This window comes from Nilaparvata lugens, chromosome 8 (assembly GCF_014356525.2).
Source record: "Nilaparvata lugens isolate BPH chromosome 8, ASM1435652v1, whole genome shotgun sequence".
Lineage (NCBI taxonomy): Eukaryota > Metazoa > Arthropoda > Insecta > Hemiptera > Delphacidae > Nilaparvata > Nilaparvata lugens.
In genome coordinates this window covers 23740927-23765680 of record NC_052511.1, presented here as the reverse complement: position 1 = coordinate 23765680, position 24754 = coordinate 23740927, and the positions used below count along the sequence as shown (strand labels likewise).

General features: G+C 34.7%; 2 protein-coding genes across 2 annotated transcripts; one reads left to right on the top strand and one right to left on the bottom strand.

Moving 5' to 3' along the window:
• The first annotated feature begins 322 nt into the window (after positions 1-322).
• LOC111046839 (NADH dehydrogenase [ubiquinone] 1 beta subcomplex subunit 10) lies at positions 323-15378 on the top strand. The gene is made up of 4 exons (XM_022332474.2): positions 323-591; positions 6145-6280; positions 13225-13364; positions 15118-15378. The coding sequence occupies exons 1-4, from the start codon at positions 486-488 to the stop codon at positions 15246-15248; spliced, it is 513 nt and encodes a 170-aa protein (XP_022188166.1). The 5' UTR covers positions 323-485; the 3' UTR covers positions 15249-15378.
• A 742-nt stretch (positions 15379-16120) lies between these two features.
• Positions 16121-21401, bottom strand: LOC111046840 (NEDD8-activating enzyme E1 catalytic subunit). Its single transcript, XM_039435093.1, has 2 exons — positions 20666-21401; positions 16121-18204 (listed from the first exon to the last, which is right to left on the bottom strand). Exons 1-2 carry the CDS (start codon positions 21298-21300, stop codon positions 17664-17666), a joined length of 1176 nt encoding a protein of 391 aa, XP_039291027.1. The 5' UTR covers positions 21301-21401; the 3' UTR covers positions 16121-17663.
• Positions 21402-24754: the final 3353 nt, after the last annotated feature.

The window sequence follows — 24754 nt, the reverse complement described above, 5'->3', positions numbered from 1 at the left end:
TCTTTGGAATAGACATGCCCAATACTGAAAGTCGATGAAGCCAAAATCTACTGCCATATTGTCTCATATTGCCCCATCATGACAACAGCATCGTATAGAAAACTTTTCTGTAGAGTTTGTTTACATTGTTTTCCATAGCAGATTGTGAATATTTCAGATGGAAGTAAATTACTGAAGATTATTATACATGGAAAGATAAGATCTATCTAATTTACAAACTCTACAGAAAAGTTTTCTATACGATGCTGACGTCACGATGGGGCGATATGGTAGTACATTTTGGCTTCATGAACTTTCAGTAAGAATATACAATAAGGCGTGTCTAATCTATAACTGGTCTAAGGAGAAGCAAATCTAATAAACAGCTGTTTCGACTTCCAACTTTCAGCTCACGAGCTCAGATCTCAGATGTCCGATCGACCTTGTTTGTAATTAATATAGGTTAAGTTATCATTTGCTTCAATTTCCTATTAAATCAATCAAAAATGCCTGATGTCGAAAAAATCCAAATTCCTACGACTGAAAGTTTGCTTGTGAAAGCAGTCAGTAGCTTTGTCGCATTCTTTGAAGCACCAGGAGATTGGGTTCGCAGTAAGTAAATTTATAATATAACCTACTACAAGTAGAAGGAAAAAATAATATTGGATAGCCTATAATAAGCCAATATATTATTATATTTTGTATGTTTTACCAATTCTCAATAAAACACAATATCTTAACAGGTTTTTTGAAATTAAATATCTACCGTTTATATTTGTTGATATGTTATAAAATAATGATAACCAGTCACAACTCTCAAATTATCAGGTAGTCAAACTTTAAAATGTTTAACCTTTTGTCAAGTGCAATAGGCTTGATTCACAATAATATAGTTAAATTTTGGCTCAAGTTTAGAGGAAATAAGAGCCAAATCTCTAAATAGGCTATTGTCAAATCAATTTTTTTTTGTATATTATTCAAATAAAGAATTCTAATGAGGTCCATGAATTTGTACTGCACTGTGAGACAACCCACAAGAAAGGAAACCTGTCTAGACAATGTGGTAATGAACTTGCCACAGTGTTTTTACAGAGTGGCAGTGATGAGTTATGCTTTGAGTGACCATGAGTCCATCTGTTTCTCTGTGGATGGAAGGAGCTCTGATCTTTTTGAGAATGATCCTCCTGAGGAAATTATGGTGCGCCCAATAGCTAAGAGTCGGTTGAACCACTTCTCACACCTCCTGTCACTGGTGAACTGGAATGAAATAGTAACACCTGGCCCTGCAGAAGAAAATTTCAACAAATTCTTCAGTCGATTCAAGTATCTCTTTGACAACGTTTTCCCTGTCAAAATAGAAAAACCAGATCAAAAACCCAACCATTAAAATAAGCCCTGTTGGACGAACCAAGAATTGGTTGTACTCAAGAACTGGTCATTGTGGCATATGATTGGTACAGAAATCTCAAGACAAATGATGCCAAGCAAATGTACTAATTGCTCAAGAAAGATTACAAAGAAAAACTTCTAAGAGCTGAACGAAATGCAAATGCACAGCATATACACTCTTCACAAAATAAGTACTCAGCTGCATGGAGAGTCATAAGAAGAGAAATAAGGACTCCAGGAAGAACCACGAGGATCAAGCCAGACGTTTTCAACTCCTACTTTGTGGACTCAGTTAAGGCAGTTCGTGATTCTATAGGCACTCCAGAAGAATCAGCCCTGCAGTTTCTGAATGCTGTGCCCAAGCCTGAGGCAGCTTTCTCACTTCGAACAGTTTCATGTGAGGAGGTGTTGGAATTGTAGGTGAATTGAAGAGTTCAAATAGTGGAGACTTTTTTGGCATGTCAGTGAATCTGACCAAGAGTGTTATTATGCAAATCCTTATACCCCTGACCTCCTGCCTGAATGCATGCATCTCAGAGGGTGTCTTCCCTACTGTTCTGAAGATCGCTAAGACCATTCCAGTGCATAAGAAGGGATCATTCGATATGCCTGGTAATTTCAGGCCTATCACTGTCCTGCCAGTCTTCTCAAAAATACTAGAATCCATCATTAAGAAGCAGTTATGCTGGTACTTCGAGAGCACTGGGTTGTTTGTAGATGCTAAGTTTTGTTTTAGAGTTGGCAGAACTACAGCCCAGGCAGTTGGAAGGCTGGTAAACACCATTCTGGAGGGTTTTGAGAGCCGTGTTTTTTCACCGGATTGACATTGTGTGATCTGAGCCGTGCTTTTGACACTGTTCAAGCTGGATTATTATGGAGTCACAGAGGGGACATTGAAGCTCATCAAGTCTTATCTGTCGGATCGTAGCCAGGCAGTTAAGGTGAATGGAAGGTTATCTGGATTGGAAGCGATTCATCATGGGGTTCCCCAAGGATCCATATTGGGCCCCCTACTCTTCATTATCATGATGAATGATCTTCCATCAGTGTTGGGTAACAGGTTGGTTGCATATGCAGATGACACCACATTGTATGATGTGAATAAATCAGTGGACAATCTGAATGTAGAGATGGACTAGTCTCAGAGTGCCGTCTCAGCTTCGTTTGAGTCCAACTATCTCAAAATAAATGAGGAAAAGACTCAACGGATAATATTTGGCTTGAGAAATGTCACAGATCAGGCAAGGAGTGTTGGACTTCTGGGTTTTCATCTGGATTCAAAGTTGACATGGAACCCTCAAATTATCGACTACATGTGTACAAAGCTGTCCAGAGTAATCTACCTACTTAGACAGCTGATGCTGTGTGTACCTAAAAGCTATGTGAGGACTGCATATCTCTTTCTTCCAAGGAATAGTGATGTACGGTTTAGAACACTGGGGTGCAGCCAGCGGTATTGATAGAGTTCTTCTACTGCAGAAGAGGGCCATCAGGATCATCACAGGCTCTGGCATAATTGATCATTGTCACCCACTATTTTGTGCAGAATCGGTCATGACTGTCATCTGCCTTTACATCTTCATATCCCTTAAACAAATCAAGGGCACCCTGGAATATTTGAGTCTGAGGAGTGACTTTCATGACCACAACACAAGAGGCAGAAGCCATCTCAACCGGCTGCCAGCATCAGCGAGGACTCTTACAACACGGCAGTTCAACAAATGCACCCATGCATTCCTCGTGGAAACCCCTCTTTATTCAATAAGAGAGTTTTTCAATATCCCGGATGTTACCGATTGTATTTGTAATTGTATAAGAACAAGAGACAAAATGCATACTGCCTTGAAAAAACAACCTTTTAATGTCACATTGAAAGAGAGGTATAGAGCCTATAGAAACTTATTAAATAAACTTATTAAATCAGCTAAATTCGAATTCTATAAAAACAAACTGAAATCATGTGAAGGAAACAATAAAAAGGTATGGAACTGCATCCAGGAAATATTAGACACTAAACGTCATAAGCTCCCCCCTGATATTGATCCTGAATTATTAAATAATTATTTCTCACAGGTGGGAAAGACATATGCAGAAAAACTATTTGAAGAAAATGAAAATTTTCCTCAAGAAACTGGTAATAATTCTAACTTTCGACTTCTGAATTCATTTTTCATACGTCCCACAAATTATGATGAAGTTATAAATCAGATAAATAGTTTAAAAAATAGTGCTGCTCCTGGTTTCGATAATTTAAGTAGCGTTTGTCTTAAAAGAATAGCCCACTTCATAGCTCTACCTCTAACTTTAATCTTCAATAAATGTATGGAAACAGGGCATTTCCCAAGTCGTTTTAAAATTGCCAACATAATTCCATTACACAAGTCAGGAGATAAAACAAACCCAACCAATTATCGTCCAATCAGCCTTATAAGTAATATAGTATCCAAAGTTTTTGAAAAAATTATAAAACAACAGGTTGTTCCATACTTGAATAAATTCAATTTAATAAACAAATATCAATATGGTTTTCAAGAAAATAAATGCACTGAGGATGCCATGGCTGAACTTGTAAATATAATAACAAATAACTATAAGTCAAATAAAAAAAACTTTAGCTGTATTCCTGGACCTGGCTAAGGCGTATGACACCATCCCTCATTCAAACCTGCTTGAGAAACTTGAAGGAAATGGCTTTCGTGGTCCAATATTAAGACTATTTGCTAGTTATTTGGAAAACAGAACACAAGTGATTAATTTGAATGGAAGGGAGAGTAAAATAGCTTTGTCAGGATTTGGCCTACCTCAAGGAACAGTATTATCCCCGATTCTATTTCTAGCTTACATAGACGTTTTATTGAGTCTTCCTATTCAGGGGTGTAGGATATTGTCTTACGCGGATGACACTGTATTAGCTTTTACTGGATCCTCGTGGGACAGTGTTATATCTCTTGCTAACAGTGGACTTTGCAGGGTGAGGTCTTGGCTTGTGAAGAATGTTTTGACATTGAATTATGAAAAAAGTGTTTATATGACATTTTCTCCGAACTCGAGTACACAGCCAACTGACAAAATAGATAATGTAAATGCAGTTAGAGTACATAAAAGGAATTACTTTAATGACCCCAACAATGATGATATGAGTTGTTCATGTCCTGTGTTAGGGAGGGTAACTGAAACAAAGTATTTAGGTGTCACTTTGGACCCAAATCTAAGATGGAATAAGCATATAAATAAGATGTGTAGCAGGATGAAATTCATGATTCATAAATACTATAAATTGAGCTTACTAAAAGATAAATCTTTAAGTAAAATGGTCTATCTTGCATACGCCCAATCAGTTTTTCAGTATGGAATTAGGGTCTGGGGTGGTGCTTTTAATGCTCATTTCAATAAACTAAATATTATTCAAAAGAGTATCCTCAAGGCAGCACTAGGAGTGCATAGAAGGTACCCTAGCCAGCAAGTTCGGAGTTCTGTCAGTTAGGCAACTGTATATCAGAAATCTTGTTAAATATATCAGCAACCATATACATCTTTTTACACCTCATTCAACTAATTATAGTTTTAGATCAGTAAATAGATGCTTTGTTCCTCGAACAGATCTAACTATATGCAGAAGACAATTCAACTATACAACAAAAAAGCTTATTAATTTTATGCCGGAACATTTCATTGCAAGAAAACCTACAAAAGCACTTAAATTAAAAATTGAAAGCTGGATAAAGACAGAAGATATCATACCTAAAATATTTTAATTTGATGTACATATACTGTCTTCCTCAGTTCCTCTGAATTTATTATTAGTAGGGCTATACTCCCAGATTAATTTTCTCTCTCTGAGTTTAAGTTTTATTTTTTGTATCATGTGTACTGTATTGTATTGTTTTTCTAATTCTCTCTTTGCTTACAAAAGGAATTGCATATATGCTACAAATGAATTACATTATGTTACTAAATGGATTACATATGTACAGTGAATTGTAGATTAATAATTACATGAATCATCTCTTTTTCTTTTGAGTTTTTAAATTATTATGAATTCATTCTAGTTTTTCTGCTCTCTTAGTATTTCACTCTTAGTACTTCTTCTTTTCGGATTGAAATTTTTTTTTTTCTAGTTTTTCATACATTCCATATGTTTCTTTTTTCTTTATTATATTTTTTCTATTTTCGACTGAATCTCAAGCCACTAATTATAGCCGACTGATTACTCGTTGCCATCGCTCAAACTACTTAGTTTTGCTGGTAACGCCAATGATAATATTATAATCGATTTTTAAATGGAAAATATTTTAATTTTAAGTTTTTGCAATGTATTGCATATGAAAGTTTTTATATTTTTCACATTTGTAAAGTTTGTTTAATGATTTTGGCAATAAATATTTCTTTCTTTCTTACCATCAAAGAATTTTATACATGAACTTTATGGGATACGGTACTGTTTTTCTTCATGTGAAATTGTGTTTTTGCGCCTAAGACTTAATTTGCTCATTAATATGATAGGCTTTATCAATTTCTCCTGTTGTTGATATATATGTTTTGTGTGCTTGTTTTTCTGACGAACAAATTGCTACTATTAGCTTACAAGGTATTTATTCATTTATAACCTAAAATAGTGATTTTGCAGACAGTTTTGATATGAAGGAGGTCTAGGAAACTCAGTAAACTCACTGTTCAATAAATTGAACACCTTTAAATCCTAACGTTGAATGCATTCTATTGTAAATACATTTGATCAATAATAATCCATTATACATTTCTTATGTAATTTTTCAGAGACCATAGTCGAGCCAAATCAAAAAAAGTACCCTTATTACCATCAGCAATTTAGAAGAGTGCCAACTATTGACCAGTGCTATGATGATGACGTCATTTGTAAATTTGAAGCCGACCAGCAGTTTGAAAGAGACAGGTAGGCTAATTTATTATTAATTTGTTATTAATTTTATTTTTTTATAATACATATACCTGTACGCCCAGAGCGCTCCTTGCTTTCATCAAATTGACAATTAGTGGTTCATAACTTATGTGACTATGGAACAATGAGTGGTATGCTGTTATCAGGTAGTCTGCTTGAACAGATAACTTCATCCTTTCACTCTTTAAAGGTTGCTAAACAAGTTCATTCCACATCAGCTTGGGATTAATCCAGAAACCCAACTGATTAAGCCAGCACTTTCATGACTTACATTTTTCAATGTTCAAATCATGTTTTGCGTCTTGTCCTCATTCAACTGAAGCATTTACTTTCCTACTTGATACTTAAAGTTATCCCACTGATAACGCTAAAAGCGTCGTGGTCGTCATCGCAATAATCAGCTTGCATCCTCAAATGACTCAAAAAAGGCTGTATTATAGTTACACAAGCACTTTATTAGGATAATACATTTCAAAAATCAAAGAGAGCCTTCGTTTCCTTTGTTCCAATCACTGGGTATTTTTCCACTTCGGCATTTATTTGCTTTTGAAGTATTAAGAATTTTCTTTTTGCGTAGTGGTAATGATGGGTTTTTTTAGACCCTGCTTTTCTGAAAGACGAAGAGAGGATTCCATCTCACGACTACCTAGAATAAACTTCAGTTTTTTTGCAAAATCATTTGTTTATCTAGGTCCGAAACTGTATAGCATTATACCTAATGATGGCAGGAGGAAAACCTCCCTTACAAATTTCACGAAAATTATAAAACCTTGGTTGTTTCAACAACATGATTTATACTGTTTACTTCAAGTTTTATATTAACATGTCAGATTATAGTTTTAACCCCATTGTAATCTCTTCATGAATATATTAGTGCTTTATAAATTTTCTGAATTGTATTTTGAACTGTTTCTATGTTTCTGAATTTTTTAGTTTTGTTATTCGTTATTAAATTTTTAACTGTAAATTTTGACTCTAAGTTTCGTTCTCTATAAACAGTATTTTTCTTATAAAATTATTATCATTGTACCGCAATGGCCGCAGATAATAATTGTTATTTATTTTATTTAGCATCTCTTACCTTTATATTATTATGAAATTTATATATAGAATGAATGTAAACTGGCAGCGTCTATAAAAATTGCTGCTAGTATAACTCTGAAACTATTAGTGTTTTAAATGTTGTATTACTCAAATGCAGAATAAAGTTCATTTTCATTTTTTTTTTAATTTCATTTTCTTCAATAGGTGGCTTCTCAAGCATTTCTTGAATGGCCCCAGATTGTTGATTTGCTTGATATCCTGGGGTAATATGTTATAAATGTTGCTGCATAAGTATAGAATCAACTTGTACATCCCAGATTGCAATGATGACAAGATATACGCAATAACTATAAAACTCGAATGGAGAGCAATCTGAATAATCTAAAAGAGGGCTTGATTGACAGCTCAGTGATAGATATCGCAGTAAATTTTCATGCGATTCTTGAGGTCATTTCGGAAAAAATTTCGAGGGAGGCAGTAATAGATATAATTCCTGTTATTTCATTGCTTAATAAATACGATGCAGCAATTAAAGTTAATGAAGATCTAAAGACAAACCTAGCAGACTTAGCAGCTGAAAATGTTTCACTGGGAAAATCACAGTGAATTTCACAGGAACGGAAGAACAGGAAGTACGAGTTGGATGATTCGATTTGCAATGAAGAGAGGGCGGATTCTGAGATTAGAGAGCTCAAGTCAAAGCTAATCTCAGTGCAAACCACTGTTGATAATCTAAGAGTGGAAATCACTACAAAGGATGCTATTGTCAATCTTTTACAAGGTGATGCAAAGCATGCAGCTGATCAAATTAAAACATTAGGGGCCGGTTTCCAAGCTTGGGATTTAGCTAAGTTCTAGACTTTAACTGGCTTTAAACTCAGAAAATTGGCTTTCCGAGTCAGAGCGTTAACGTAGTCGAGGACTTGAATAGACTCTGGAGTTTAGAGATCATGTTAGACCCTGGAATTTATAATTTCGCTTTCTGAGTGAAGGGATTATAAGTCCAGGACTTGAGTTAGATTCTCGCCTCTTTCCAAGTCGAGGATTTATCAAAAATCGTTAAGTCCAGAAACTTAAAACGCTTGAAACAGCGTGATTTTAAACCCTCTACTGGAGTAGGGTTTAAATTTAAGTTCTAGACTTAACTGAGCAAACACAATTCAGTTATTATTTTGGAGTAGATGAAAAGTCAAATAGATGTCATGGAATACCTAAATTATTTGGATTAGTCCATCTAAATTCATAATTTATAGTTTGCAAGTTTATTTTGGAATAAAATTGTATCAGAATTATGTGTAAAAAACTAGCCTCATTTTACGACTGTGACATAACCTAAAAATGTTCAAGAAAAATAATACAAGGATTGCCTTGGAATTTGTATTCCAATCTGAATGTTATTAATCAATGTCATATTCATCATATTAATAATAATTGACCGAGCGAAGTGAGGTCTAAGATTCAAGTCGACGGTTTGGCATTTCTCTTAATGTTTGAATGTTAAAATGTTTATATGTTGCGCATTTACGGCGAAACGCGGTAATAGATTTTCATGAAATTTGACAGGTATGTTCCTTTTTTAATTGCGCATCGACAAGGTTTTTAGAAATTTTGCATTTCAAGGATAATATAAAAGGAAAACGGAGCCTCCTTCATACGCCAATATTAGAGTAAAAATCTGACTATAGAATTATTAATCATAAAAATCAGCTGACAAGTGATTACACAGATGTGTGGAGAAGCCAGTCCATTGCTGTATTTCCATAAGGTCTATATTTTCAATCAGGTACTTGTGGATGAGAATACTGCGTGAGGTCTACTGTTCACAGAACTACTAGTATAACAATAATAAATTATTATTCCAGTTTTTTTTTAAATCAAATACGGTTTCAAACTTAATAGCCTAATGAAAGTTTTATTCCAAAATCACTGGTTAGGATCAATGATCAATAATAGCATAACGTAAAATGAAATGTTTATTCATTCACCTTTCAAAGGTTTTGCTTTGAATAGGCCTACAAAGAAATCGAAATGTATTTTCACAAAATAGTTTGGAGAGCATGCTCATTTGAATTATCCCGCTGCAATCAGCTGTTTCCGTTTTGCTGTAATGCCAACAATACAACAGCAAAATATTGTGAATTTCTCTCATGTTTACTGCGTTAAAGTCCTGGACTCAAATAAGTCGAGAACTTAATAGACACCCGAGTTTAGAACATAAAATCGTGACTCAGAAAGTCAATTTAGATCCGAGCGCTTATTTTAGTCCTGGACTCTGTAAGTCCAGAAATTATAGATCCCGAGCTCGGAAATCGGCGCTAGAACATGAATTTACAATATTTATAAGAAGAGAAACGTTTCCATCAGAACAGTTCATTATCCCCAAGAAAACTTGTATGTTGAATCTAGTTTGTGGCTAATGTGGTTTAGACGTGACAAATCGTTTCTCGCTTCTCGATGTTGATAATTATGATTGCGAATCGCAGCAGTCAGCCGCGGGTCACACATCTGCAGTGAAAGAGCAAGTACAAACTGCACAAAGTTACTGTCGGTGAAAAACCGCATTGTGATTCTCGCTGATAGCCAGGGAAGGGATATGTACAATTTGTTGAACAGATTATACAAGGAGTATTATATTTTTGTTTATAACGTCGTCTGCAAAAAGCCATACCTTGCCCGTAGGAATGGAATCAGGCAGGTCATTCACGTATAATATAAGAAAAGCACCGGACCCAAGTTTGAACCTGCGAGACTCTGATGTTAGTTGGTGGTGATAGGCTACACTTGAGTTACAGCAGCCCTTTAATCCATCCTGTCCTGAGTGCTTCGCAATGACAATCTGTGTTCTATCCCTTAAATAAGTGACAATCCACCTCCATGGCTTTCTTTTATGCTTGATGTTAATAACTATTTTGAGAGTATTTAGTGTGAAAGGAGGTTGAATGCTTTAGTCATATCGTAAAAAATGCATAATTGCTCAGCTATTCCATCTAGATTGTAATTGAGTTGAACTATCAGATCAAAAATAGCATCCGTCGTGTTACTTTTTTTGGAAGCCAAATTGGTAATCGTTCAATATATTTCTTTTTCCATGTATCGTATTAGTCTTCTCAAAAAAAAAACTATTTCATAAATTTTAGAAAATACGCTCTGTACTGTCAGTTTTATAGTTGCTCACTTCATCTTTCTCACCTTTCTTGTGTATAGGTACCACCTTAGATGTCTTTATTATCTCGGGAAAAGGTATATACGGCAATGGTATATTTTTACGAGGGTACAGGTTGTTGTCTACGGTCACGACAACCTATCACCTGGACTCCACACCACAAAAAATCACAATTCCATATGATTACCATATCATTGATGGATGAAAATTTGTCTGTCCTAGTATTAGACTCAATTTACTCATAAACGGTGCATCTGACGGGAAAATATAACTGAACAAAATGTGTTTAGAATTGTGTTCTACATCTGGTTCAGTCATCAAAAGGGCTTATTATTCAATTATTTTCTGTTTTCAACCAACTCGAAAAAATTTTCCTTAATTTTATCCTAAAAATAGCAAAGACGGCGAATATCTCCCGAACCGTGTGTTTGACGGGAAAATGTTACTGAACCAAAAGTTCTTGGAATTCAATTCTACATCATAACCAGTAATGAAAATTGCTTGATCCCCCCCTCCCACGCCGCGGGGGTGAAGGTTGTGCCAACTGGTGCCCTGTAGATGACAAGTTGTCAGGGTCACACCTTGACGCCAGCGTGCTAGGTGTCACGTTGTCGTAAACGGTGCCGACAAAGTATCACCTGCAGGTACAGGAGGCAAGTAGTCGGGGTGACACTCTGACGTGAGTGTGTGAAGTGTCAGGATGTTGTTTACGGTCATAACAAGTTGGCACCTACGGTCCAGTAGGTGACAAGTTGTCGGGGTGACAACTTGACGGCAATGGTATATTTTTACGATGATACTGGTTGTCGCCTATGGCCAAAATGACTAGGTGTCAGATTGTCGGGGTGACACCTAGACGGCGACCCCGTAGAAAAGTAGCAGACTCTTATCACTACCTCCGTAAACAAAACCATAGTGCATTCTGGTGACGTCAGCACAGGTAGGGCTACTCACTATCCCTATAAAAACACTAACTGATATAGATCAACTGAAATCAACAAATGTGAGTTAGTGTTTTTATTGGTGTAGGTGATGGTGAGTAGCCTTACTTGTGCTGACGTCACCAGAATGCTCTATGGTTTTGTTTACGGAAGTAGTGCTCTTATACGATGAGCGCTCGTATTATTGAGAAGCAGCTAGAAAGGAAAGGAATGAATAAACGTAAACAGGTGGTGCAGCAGACGCAGGCAGAAATCGAAGCCAAACGAAATAGAGTTAGAGGAACACTTATTGACAAATAGTCTAAATACCTTTAATTTCTTCAACTTGTAAATACTGTAATTCTCAAGTCAATATACAAATATTCAAAATGTTTATAATCGATAAATTGCATTTAATTTATAAAAAGAATATTGAATGATATCTTCAATTTCACTCTGATTAGTCGGCCATAAATGAAAATCTTCCTCAGATACATCATGGGCTGCATCAATGTCTGGTTCAACTACAGGGTCGGTCAACTTGTTTATTTCAGATATATAAAAGTGATTGAATATAATTATTTGCCACAGTAAGAGGGTTTGTGATAAGTTCGTCGTTGTGTTTCTTGATGCAAATCCAGCTCGGTCGATCGAACACCTTCCGATTCAACCACTTGCTTCCGTTTGTGAAGGTATGACTGTAGAGTGTTGACTGCCCCACCGGAAACACCAAAACGTACCCATTTCCTCAGCATCAATTCATTACACAATCAAAGGCTTTACTCAGGTTGCAAACCACCAATCCGCAATTCCAAAGAATCTCCATCCTCAAAATCAGCCAAGACTCCACAAGAGACATTACTGCTGTAGAAGTAGATCCACCTCTTGTTAAACTATGATGGCTCCTTACAAACAAGACATTCATTTCAAAATGGTCCACCAGCTGCTTCTTCATTACTGACAATGGAGATTGGTCTAAAATTAGACAAAATATTAGTACAGTATCTCCTTTCTTGTAAACAGTACCTGATAGTTCAGCTATTATGGTCGTTGTCCCCGTCGTTACTGAGGATTATTTACTTTTATTCTATGATATTAACTTTTCGGTTAGTGTGCCATCAATTTTTTCAGATCAGATGAGAGGCTCGGTACTCTTCTTGATTAGGTTATCACAGTGGACAGTGCTATTAATTACCTTTATTAATTGCAGCTGTAGCAGTTCTAGATATACAGTAGTAGATATGGGACAGTTACTAGAATAAGGTCAACTAGTGAAGAAGACGTATAGTTAGCTGTCTTGCCGGCTAATGCAGTACTCTAATCCCTCCCCATGCTGCTGCCATTTCAACTTTTCTCTCGTGACTGAACCTGACCATCTATATATGATATTTTTATATCGAAGAAATGGAATGTTTAATCCACACAAATAATTAGTGTATAATTTAATGTTATCTACAAAAAGTGTTATAAACTCTTTCAAATCTTTATACAGCTAAATTATATAATACAAGACTTCCCCCGAAAAATATTCGGGGAAGGAACAGTTTTGGGCTGTACCTGTTGCTGTTGGTCCTTCTCCAATCATTTTAATGAGTTGTGTTCTGCGTATCATTGAATAAAAAAATAAATGCTTCACCAATTCTCCTAGATCGGTACCTATCCTTGTTTGCTAATGGCGATGCCCACATAAGCTCTAGGCTTGTTGAGTGATGATGAGAGGTGGCACAATGTAATGTCTGCATGTTGTTCTTTTTCCACTTATTTCTATATAGATCAATGAAAATAAAGCGAAATGTTGATTTGTTTTTCAGGAAAGTAGACTCACAAATCTTGCAGATCCTGCGTGCGAGAGTAGAGGATTGCTTCATCTATGAAGGTTACGAAGCCAACGAAAAATGCAAACCACTACAGGATCAGTACACCGAGGCCTCTACTAACTGGTTCATTAAATGTGAGTGATTCAAATTGAAATGTATTACAGTTGTTTGATATCGTAATGATAGTTGCTGATGTTCATAGTGAAAATCCTTCATCAAATCCAATAAGATTAATCGCAAGAACGCATTTATATTGATTATTGAAATATTTTGCAAGGTATGTTGGAAGACTTAGTTTTCGGATGTGAACACAGAGAGTGGGCAGGCGTTCTAATTGGATTTCCCAGTTAAAGATAATTTGAAGAAAAACAGGATACTATCAGACATACAGCAAATATCTGTAGCTACAGTATCATTTTATTATACATGGTGAGTCCGAGAACGGCTTAATATCTAATACACAAAGGTAATTTGACGGTGGGTGTGATTGGGGATCCTACTCAATTTGAAAATTCCACTTTACTATGACTTTGAAAATCTGGTCCGCCATATTGAATGTAACTTTATTTTTTTTTAAAGGAAGGTTGTCTTACGATACATGAATTCAATACAGAATTTCAAGACAAAATGAATGGCGAAAACCGCACATCGATATCTCAAACCGTTTAGAAGATATTCACATTATTAATCAATACCATGCAAATCAGAAATGAAACATAAGTGGTATTGATTAATGATATGAATATCTTCTAAACGGTTTGAGATATCGATGTGCGGTTTTCGCCATTCATTTTTTCTTAAAATTTCGTATCGAAATCATGTATCGCATGAACACCTTCCTATTAAAAAAAAATAAAGTTGCATTCAAAATGGCGGACCAGATTTCTAAAGTCATAGTAAAGTAGTATTTTCAAATTGAGTAGGATTCCCAATCACACCCACCTTGGAATCACATATTTTATGAGATACTAAGCCGTTCTTGGACTATTTTTCTCTTTTTTGCTTATCGAAATCTTGTATCGCATAACCACCTTTCTATTAAAAAAAGTTGCATTCAATATCGCGGATCCAAAATGGCAGACCAGATTTTTAAAGTCATAGTAAAGTAGTATTTTCATATTGCGTAGGATACCCAATCACACCCACCGTCAAACTACCTTTATGTATGATATATTAAGCCGTTCTCGGACTTTTCACCCACTCTGTATGTTTAGCTCATCTCTCATACTAATTCAATGATTAAATGCAGCTTCCATGTACTCATTTTCTTGTTATTACGCCTGACTACTTTATTTATGCGCATATCCGTAACGATCGAAGAATATTTAATTAAATGGTAAACTGGTGTTTTACAGGAAATTATGGTTATTAGAAAACTTGATTCTTTATCTAGCTTAATGATACCAAACTAGTTTTGTATAAATTGAACTAGAACTATACTGTGAATAAAATATGTTGAGACTTGAGCTTCCAGCCGACCAACTATCGACGTTGTCGATAGCAAGCCCGTGTGATTAGGTTTATTCAGTGTGGATTTATAGATGTTTGTACATTAAAATTTAATATGTTTTTCAGTAACATGGGCTTGCGTAAGAAAGTCTCAATTTTAAACACAATCTTGGGTGAGATGAGATGTTTTGTCACATTTAATAAATTTAGTTACATGGGCTCAACAAAAAATCGCGATTACACTCAATCTGACAACGCCAATATTTGGTCGACTGGTAGCTCAAGTTTCAACCTATTTAATTAAAAAAAAATATGTACGACAAGACAAATATCGTGTTTTATCTAAGGTGTGGAAAAATTATTGCCAAGGTTATTACTACTTGAGATTGAATTTATGAGTACTTGAAAATAACTTTGTTCTATTTCTCCGAATCCAAGATGGTGACCTGGGCATCTACGGCAAAGCTGAGGCTTGCTACTTCAAGCAGAAGCACCGACTTATCTGGGAACGCCGTCATGGAGAAGTGGGAACTGGCATGAAGGGACAAAATGGCAAAACCACTGAGTAGAATTGCATTTGTGCTCACTAGAGATATCCATTTGTGCTACTCGTTTATGTTTTAGGAGATCAGCTTTTCAAGAATATGTTAGTTGTTGATTTATAGTAATTGGTCAATAAATTTATTGTACAGAGCAAAATTTGCTGGGTTTGCTTTTTATTTGCCTCCTATCAATATTACTGATTGTGTTTGAAGATTTGGAATTGTCAGCGATCTACATGTTGGCCCAACCTGCAATATGACCAGTTCCCAATGAAGACAAGAGGTAGCCAGCGTTGGTGAACCACCCACCCATCCATACACTGGCGCTGGTCGACATTAGCCTTCATTGGGCCAACATGTAGATGCGGCATAACAAACAATCCCCTAATTAGCGAGTTCTAGTCCGGGTCCTGTAGCTTTGCCTGTCGGCGCTAGGCCACTAGACTATAATACTACCCGTTCAAAAACATCGACCTCAACTCTGTAGGGAGCTTCCTCCATCTATAGTGAGGTCCACGTTATAATGACAGTATTTGATCAACTTTGGTTTTGCTATTTTTGTCTATCATTTGACAAAGCCGGTGGTACTATCCTTTTCTAGGTCTACACCGATGCTAATTATGTTTTTGACAGTGTAGAAATATAATAATTTAATGCAGAGAATCGGCATCGCTATTCTTTTATCTTTATCCACTGCCAGTATAACATGGACCTCACTATAGGGATCTAGGCACCCTGATGAGCATGTTTTTTCAAGTAGGAATTTTACGCTCCGAACCGTACCTTGCCCATATGCCGTTTCAAAGTCACACCGAGGCAAAGCTACGGGATGCGTACTATAACTCGCTAATTATATCTTTAGGCCTATTTAAATAGATTATTCAAAAAACACTGTTTTATTTTTTCAATTCCACTTTTATTTAATAAGATTTTCATTCATTCAATAACAGTTGTTTATCCCTTTTATAAATGTTTAAATAAAAATTTATTGACAAAAAATAGAAGTGTCTTTGAAATTAAGTGGAGAAGTTCTATAACATCTATACATATTCAACAAATTTCATCAGATAAGTTTATGTGACTTTTTCAAGTTGTTTAATTCAGCATGGATAGCTTAGACATTAACATCACCTCCACTCATATACATAAAATTAATTATTATAATCATGTTTGGTGTAGATAAATTATTAGCATTCAAGAAAAACTTGTTCTGAAGTCAATGACCAAATGTTATATTTTCATAGGGTTTCCTTAGTGGAGCGACCGAAAGCTGTCAATTTCTTTGCATTGTTTGTACATTCGATGATAAACGTAATTGTGATGCCAAAAATGATAAGGTTTCTCCTCATGAAAAAGAAGACAATTGAAGCAAGTTATTTATTGAAATATGCTACAATTTAAAATATATAAACAAGTATCAATTTTAATTTGCATCTGCATAATGCATAGATAAATAGTTTATTCGTGTGTATGCTCGATCGCAGTAGAATTAAATCATTATTAATTTGATATGGATCAAATATATTGATCAATTTATTATCCACGAAAATTGAAAAATTTTAATTAAAAAAATGAAGTTACTTCACTGATTATTTATATTATAAGTTAACTTATTTAGCTCAATATAAGTAATCACAAATCACATCACGATGAAAAGTCTTTTAAGAGCGGAGACTAGTAGTATTAGGCTACTGATATCACAATTCCGAACTGGAAAATTGATATTAAAGGTCGTTTAAACAATTGATGTTCAAACTAAAACTGAAAAGCTTGATTTATTGTGTGGGGGTTCATTATTGATCCACAATACCAGCTATTCCGATTCATTTTGAACTTACTCTTAGCAAACGTTCAAAAATCTTTCGACATAATACAGTAGAATACAGAAGTTAAACAGTGAGTAGGCCTACACTGTGTTTGAAGATACACATACAACACCATCCTGAAATCAAAACGACTGTGGCACATCATTCAACTTTACTCTTTTCTTTCATCTATATTTTCACAGCTTCTTCATAATAGTAATAATATTAATAAATTACAATTTTTTATAATAATTCATCTAATGAAGGTAAAATTAAAAAAATCTGATTATATTCGTAGGTAGAAAAAGTGAGAAACGTTTTGAACCCAAGGTTATTTAAAAACAAAAATCTTCACTAAGAGAACTAGTCATTAACAAATCAATCTGAAGATACGCGATTTTTCAAGAGGGGATTATTTTTAAGCTTCAATAACAAAATAAATATAATGTCCCTTTCGAAATAGATTTTAGTTACATGAAGTAGATTAGAGAATCCATTATTATTTAAGAAAAGAAAAACAACTAACTTTCTGTCCTTACACTGACCTTTTGAAGGTTAACTGGTACATGAAATTCATATCATCAGCCTAGCTACAGAAATGACAAAAATAACCTTTGAAGTTATCTGTCACTCCCTCTCACTCAACCTGCATCCCCTCCCCCCCACTTGCCACCCTCAACACAAACACCAATGTATTAGGACTCGTCACATCGGCCACATTAATCTCACCCCCGTTTCCAAGCCCCAACTCCCCCAAACTTTTCTTCAAATTCTCCCTTGTCTGCTCCTCGATCGAAGCCACAGTGGGCAAATACAGGGTACGATTCTTGCCCCCCAAACTCATCGTTACACCGGGGTTCTTCATCTGGTACTGCTCCGACAGTAAATCGATTAATTGTTGCAGTTTGATATCGGTTGATTTGATTTCGAGTACCTTGGAAGTTTGTCCACAAGCTAGACAATCTTCCTTCTTCTCGGCTTCGTAGGTGTAAGTGTAGAGTCCATCGACATCATTGAACACCATGTAGTTGCTCAATGGCACACTGCAGCTGGTAGCGATTTTGAACACCTCCGTGGTGCAAGCGGCCGCTATGGCAGCGTTAGTGGAGGCTACAGCCGGTATGATGTTTTTGACGACACCCTGTACCAACCGGAAGTTTTTCAACTTTTTATGAGTGCTCAAAGTACATTAGACCGGTCCAAAGTCAAATTTCAAACAATTTGAACGCTCACAAAAAGTTCAAAAACGTCTAGCAAAGGAACAAATTATATGAATCTTATTGGAAATTTCTTCCTATTTCCAACCATATCCTTACAATTAAGATTTGTAATGATAGCTTTCTAGTTATTGTCGTTCTGAAAGAATATCGAAAAATCTATATCTCTCGAATAAGAAAATCGATATAAGAAAATTTTACTTAACATTTTTTGTTGAAAATTTAATGTAGAATCTATGGTTTATGGTTGTTACACCTTCCGTGGGACACTGTATATGTAGCCTAAGATATAGATATAGTAGAAAGCTACAGGATCTCAGATCACTGTCTGTGTGGCCGGGCCCTAATACCAAGCTTATAATGTCAATATTCATTTATTCAGTTTTAGTTGTCAATTTGTTATGTTACTAATTCACCGGTAATACCAACTATCCAAAAAATATCCAACTATTGAGAAACTATATAATGTGCCTACTATCCTTTACAAAAAGAAAAAAATGTTTAGTGTTGGATATGTATCGAGGAAATGAATATTTTCAATGTGCATAAGAATTTATCATGCAGATCTAACTTCACCATCGGAACGACTCATCAAGCTGTTAGACTGGGCACTATCATTCCTATTGGTCCAGATTCCGGTCAAGTTAGCCGAGTTGACTAGGGCGTTGTACTTCAGTCTGCTAGCGCTACCTGGTCGTGGGTTCGAATCCCGCCGGTAGGCATGAGCATTTGATCATCTCATCAAATATCACACTCACTTTTCATTACCAACACACAAGCTCATGTGGGTGTATCATCCGCAATAATAAAAATAGGAATGAGTGATTATACATATGAAATAATATATATAAAACAAATTAATGTGATTTAAAACATGTTGCCATCTATCAATTATAAGTTTTTCCTGATGATTCCTACGTATTTGGTATGGTTCTGTTTTTTCTATATCTTCTGGTTTCTTGGTTTTATGGCCTGCTGTCATTGGTAGGCGATTGTTGTGTCTTTGATCTGGATGGCCACAGTGGAATTATTTTTGGGAACTCTTTTGGTAATATTGTTGCTTCATAGTCCATATCATTTTAATTTATACTATTGATGTTTTCAGTTTAATCGCTCTTATTCCTACAATAATTTCATGCCAACAGTTGTCCTACTAACATAATTTTATTATCTTCATTATCTTTACATAATATTTTGATGTTTTTACCTACAAGTTTTATGTATGCAAAGTTTCCCATTATTCTCTTTTCTTTGTTTCTTTTTTATTTTTCTGACTGTATATAACTGTGAAGAAACTAAGTAGCGGAACTATTGGCTGTGATAGTATTTCTCTGTTTTGAGTATGTAAAATGTATGTATATGTTTACCTGATGACTTAGTCAATAACATGTATTTGTTCACGGCAATAAAAACATTTTGAATTTGAATTTTTCTTCAGTATTAGTTACATACGTCTTTCTTTTTCTTTTATAAGTTTCATATTTGTAAGGTTTTCTACTATTTTGTTTGTATCTTGTTTTCAGTTTTTTCCTAAAATTCAATAGTATATTAGTTGAGTTATATTATTTTGAATTTAATGTATTGTTTTTCAAATTGTATGCTCAATGTGCGTTATGAGGGCAATAATGGGATTGAGTTCCTGGTGCCCTCAAATATGTATATTTTCAAATAAATAACTTGAGTTTATAACTTTATAATGAGAAAAGGGATGATTTCCCTCACATCACCTAAGCAGAAATCAAACACTAAGGCATCATTAGCAACAAAAATGATTATGATACACGGTAATAAATAAATATTCAACATAATAAATTATTATAATATTAGCAGCAATAGGCTAGGCTACTGATTATGATTGAATAAACTACTAAGTATGCATTTTTAAGAAGATTAGGCTACTCTGAAGCCTTACCTTCACCTTCATAATCTTTGAACAGTGCTCAATGCATTTTCAGATGATCTTGGAAAATAATAATTTTTGAATACAACGTTATTTAGTGTCGGTGCTTCACACTGGCAGATGCAGTAGGAATGATGACGAACGCAAGAGTGTTAACAGCTAACTACTATGAGACAATGCCACTCGGCTTGCGTTTGCTGCGATTTATGTCGATCAAAGGCGTTCATCATTCGGCGATCGACTTGGATAATTTTAAGCAAGAGTGAAGCGGAGGCATAACATGAAGTATATTTTTTTAACTGTAAGGTTCCAACTATACGAGCGTTTGTGCGCTGAATTTATTTCGCGCGTCTTCAGAAAATGCATGGTATCTTATGAGGAACGTCTATTTCACATTTAAAGTTCACTCTATAAGAAACAATGCATCCGGCCAACGAGCTAAGAAAATTCTGAGACGCTCGTATAGTTAAAGCCTAACATAATATATTTTCTACATATTATGTAGACTAATATTATTTTTATCTTACTTGTGGAGGAAAGAGATCCAAGGTGCACTCAATACAGGCAGAAATTCCAGGGAGAATAACTCGTACATTTCCCTTGAATCCTTCGGTACCGCCATCAACCATAGGAATAATTGAAGACTGATCAAGGTCTCCATCATCGTCGTAGTTCAGCAAAGATATGAGCATGCCATTAATCCATCTCCGTGCGACAATAGAATCCAAACCGCATACAACAATATGAAACTGTCTGTAGAAAGACTCATCAAAATCCTGAATCTTACAGTAGTGAGGCGTCACTCTGCAACCGGGAATACGTTCGTTGATAAATTTAGCAGCAACTTCAGCTTTTGATTGTCCGATATCATGTCGGCGAAACAGAAACTGTCTATTTAAATTGGAAAGATCAATAGTGTCCATATCAATCACATGAATGTCTTTAAATCCCATTAGTGCTAGATTCTTCAAAAGTTCACAGCCTAGACCGCCGGCTCCAATAACTAGGATTTTACAGGTAGTCATAATAAAATGGTTGGTTACGTCTATAGATGGCTCGAAATCCGGATGACAAAATGGTCCAGTTCTTTCCAGAACTTTTTTCAAGTGACACCATCTTTTCGGATAAGCGTCCTTATTCTGCACTGTCTCATCCATGATAATGCTATTTGAATTTCGTGGATAGAATCAGCAAAATTACCGATGAAAGTTTATCCAAAAACTGAACAAGTGTAGGCCTAACTAGAAACTTGAAACATAAGTTTTATAGGAGTATTATAGGAGTTTTCTCTGTTTCAAAGGTAAAAGGATAGGTTAGGCGGTTAGGATTTTGCTTTGAATCACATGTTTGTGAACATGTTCATGAAATGAACCACATGTTTGTGAACATGTTCATGAAATGAACCACATGTTTATGAACATGTTCATGAAATGAACCACATGTTTGTGAACATGTTCATGAAATGAACCACATGTTTATGTTCTAAAGATGACGAATAAATCTAAAGTATTAAATGTGAAAGGGTTAGAGGTTAGGTTTTATTTAGGTTATATTTAATAATGTGTTATTAGGATAGGTTAGGTTTTTGCTTTGAAATTGCAATATGCTAGAAGGGGCTAGGGTGCAGTTGGAGTTATGCTTTTTGATGTTTCAAATGTGAAAGGATAGGTTAGGGGGTTAGGATTTTGCTTTGAAATCTAAATTATCAAATGTGAAGGGGTTAGAGGTTAGTGGTTAGGTTTTTTCTGGATTATATTTAATAATTTTCCATAAAATTAGGTTAGGTTTTTGCTTTTAAATTGCAATATGCTAGAAAGGGCTAGGGTCCAGGTAGAATAATGCTTTTTGATATTTCAAAGGTGGAAAGATAGGTTAGGATTTTGCTTTGAAATTGCAATATGCTTGAAGGGAATAGAGGTTTTTCAAATAGTTATGTTTATTGATGTTTTAAATGTAAAAGGGGAGGTTGAGGGTTCGGTTTTTGTTTTGAAATGACAATATGCTGACTTAGTTATAGTGTTTTTTAACATCAGTTAAATAACAACTGTTATATTTTATTAATTATATTTTTCAAAAGTACTCTTTCTTTTATTAAATAAAATAATAATAAATTGATTATTATATTGAATTTAATGATAAATCATCATTGGATAATAATATCTTCATCAAATAGAATGACGATTGGCTCCAGTTACAGTGCTCGGTAACCACACAGAGAAGAGATCGATCCTCTTCTCTGTGGTAACCATCATCAGAAAGAACGTTACATTCAAAGATCTGACTGAATGGAACGGGAAAAACCCGTTGCTAACGCATGCGCGAAACGGTGCTGTCTGAGACAAGGAGTGGTTTGTTTCTTTTCAATCGTTGTTTTGTCGTTAAGTCCTTAGAACAGTTATAGAATAGACACGGCCAATTGTATATTCATACCTTAGACCAGTGAACTCTAAACTAACTGGAATGGACTAGCAACACAAAAAAAGTGAGGCAGCTGGTAAAGATAGGCAACCCGCATTGCTGTGGGATTCGTTCATTTTGTTACGCATTGGCTCTTATGGGAGAATGCATTGCACAGTTTCAATTTCTATTTTATTTCTACATTGTATGTCTTATTCCACGGAAGCGTTATTTTTCCTTTATTAAGCAGTTCATTGTTAACTTTTTGAGAGCAAAAATAATGAAATAGGTTGAATATTAATAAAGAAAAGAATTTTTTTATTTGTGACTGCAGTAGTTTTAGTATTGTCAACTTTTCACAAGCATGGGAATAACTTTGGGCCAGATTTAAGAGAAGCGTATTATTTATTTATTTTTATTTATTTAACAAGGACAAATATAAACTGTCATGAAATGATTGGGAATGAAAAAACAGGCTCATAGTCCAATCTCATATTTTTCACAATAAAAGTAGGTAAATAAAATAAATTATGATGATTCAATAACACAGGATTATTAAATTATGTAATGATAGCAATATACTAGGTATTCTGATAACATTTCAAATCAGTGTGGGAGTTTCAGAAATGATGCAAAGAAATCTATGAAGAAACATTATATCAATTATTGTATTATAATTATGACCATATGATAAGCAAACAGTAAAATATGCAAAATAATAATTATTTTATAATTATAAATTATATAAACAATAATACACATATAATTATACACATAAAATTATTTTATAATTGTAAATTGAACGATTATTAAATTTATTTGAAATGGAAAGATTTCAAAAATTAATTACAATTCAGCTGATAGCAATATCATATTTTTCAAAATAGAAGTAGGTACCTAAAATAAATTATGTCATCTCATGATGATAACACAGAATTATTAATCATTATTGTAAAGCTGTGTTTACACAAAATTCATTAAATGTTTATTTTTTCGTACTTATAGATTCTATTAGATTATAGTATTATTCTATTAGATTCTATTAGTATTATATGCTGCTACTTACACTAAATTTATATTATACATTATACATAAAATGTATGATACGCCTACCTACATAATATACTGTATACAAATTATGATAAATATACTATATTTATTATATGCTGATGCTTAACACCAAATTTATATCCATAAATTACATCATACATAGAATGTGTGATAGAATGAATGATAGTCTTTGTAGGGAAACATTCACAATTTCTGCATCAGATATTATTTATTCTTTTTTGAATAAGGATTAATTTGTTCTTCAACTATGTTTTTTATTTTAGATGTTATAAAGTAGGCCGAAATTTTCAATAAACATAGAAACTATCACAGTACTGTATAACTTACTAGGAATATAACCAAATTTGTTGTTTTATTTTTGGTCAAATAAACTGATCAATATAGAAAGAAGTATTGGAAATGTATATAAAACAAAAAGATTTCTTCAAATTAATTAACAGAATAAAAATGTTTGACTTACCTGTGAAATGGTATTTCATTTCCTTTAACATGCCCATTCTTGCATCCAAATGCAACACAATACATCACCATTTTTTGGTCGTATTTTTATTCAATTCTACGCATTTCACGACAAATACATCACAATATTTAAGAGAAAAGGTTGTGATCCAATACTAATAGCCCTAATACTCATTCAAATCCGTTTTTACTTTAAAAATGAAAAATCGTACTCAAGAGCTGCAACAGCCTGCTTGAATGTTGAAGAGAAGGGAATCCCACACGGTATGCCTGTCTCACTCACTCCGCCTTACACACTTTTGGTTGTAGCTAAGCATTGGACAGCCCGTTCCAGTTAGTTTAGAGTTCACTGCCTTAGACCAGCTGTTATAGAATAGACACGCTGGGAAGTATAGCCTCTGAAGCCAACATCTACTGCCAAATTCGCCCACCTTGACGTCACCACAGTGACGTCAAGCATCGTATTGAAAGCTTTCAGATTGTGTCTATTTCAGATTCATGGTGTTTTTAGGTTATTTCTAGCTACGGGCAAAAACGATATATGTTAATTTATAATGTGTTATGTGATATCGGCTTCAAAGTTATAATGTGTTTTGAAAATAATAAGGTATGGTAGCCTACAAAACTAATTATTTATTGTCATGCTGCAATGACTTCACTTACATCATAACCAATGTTAATATA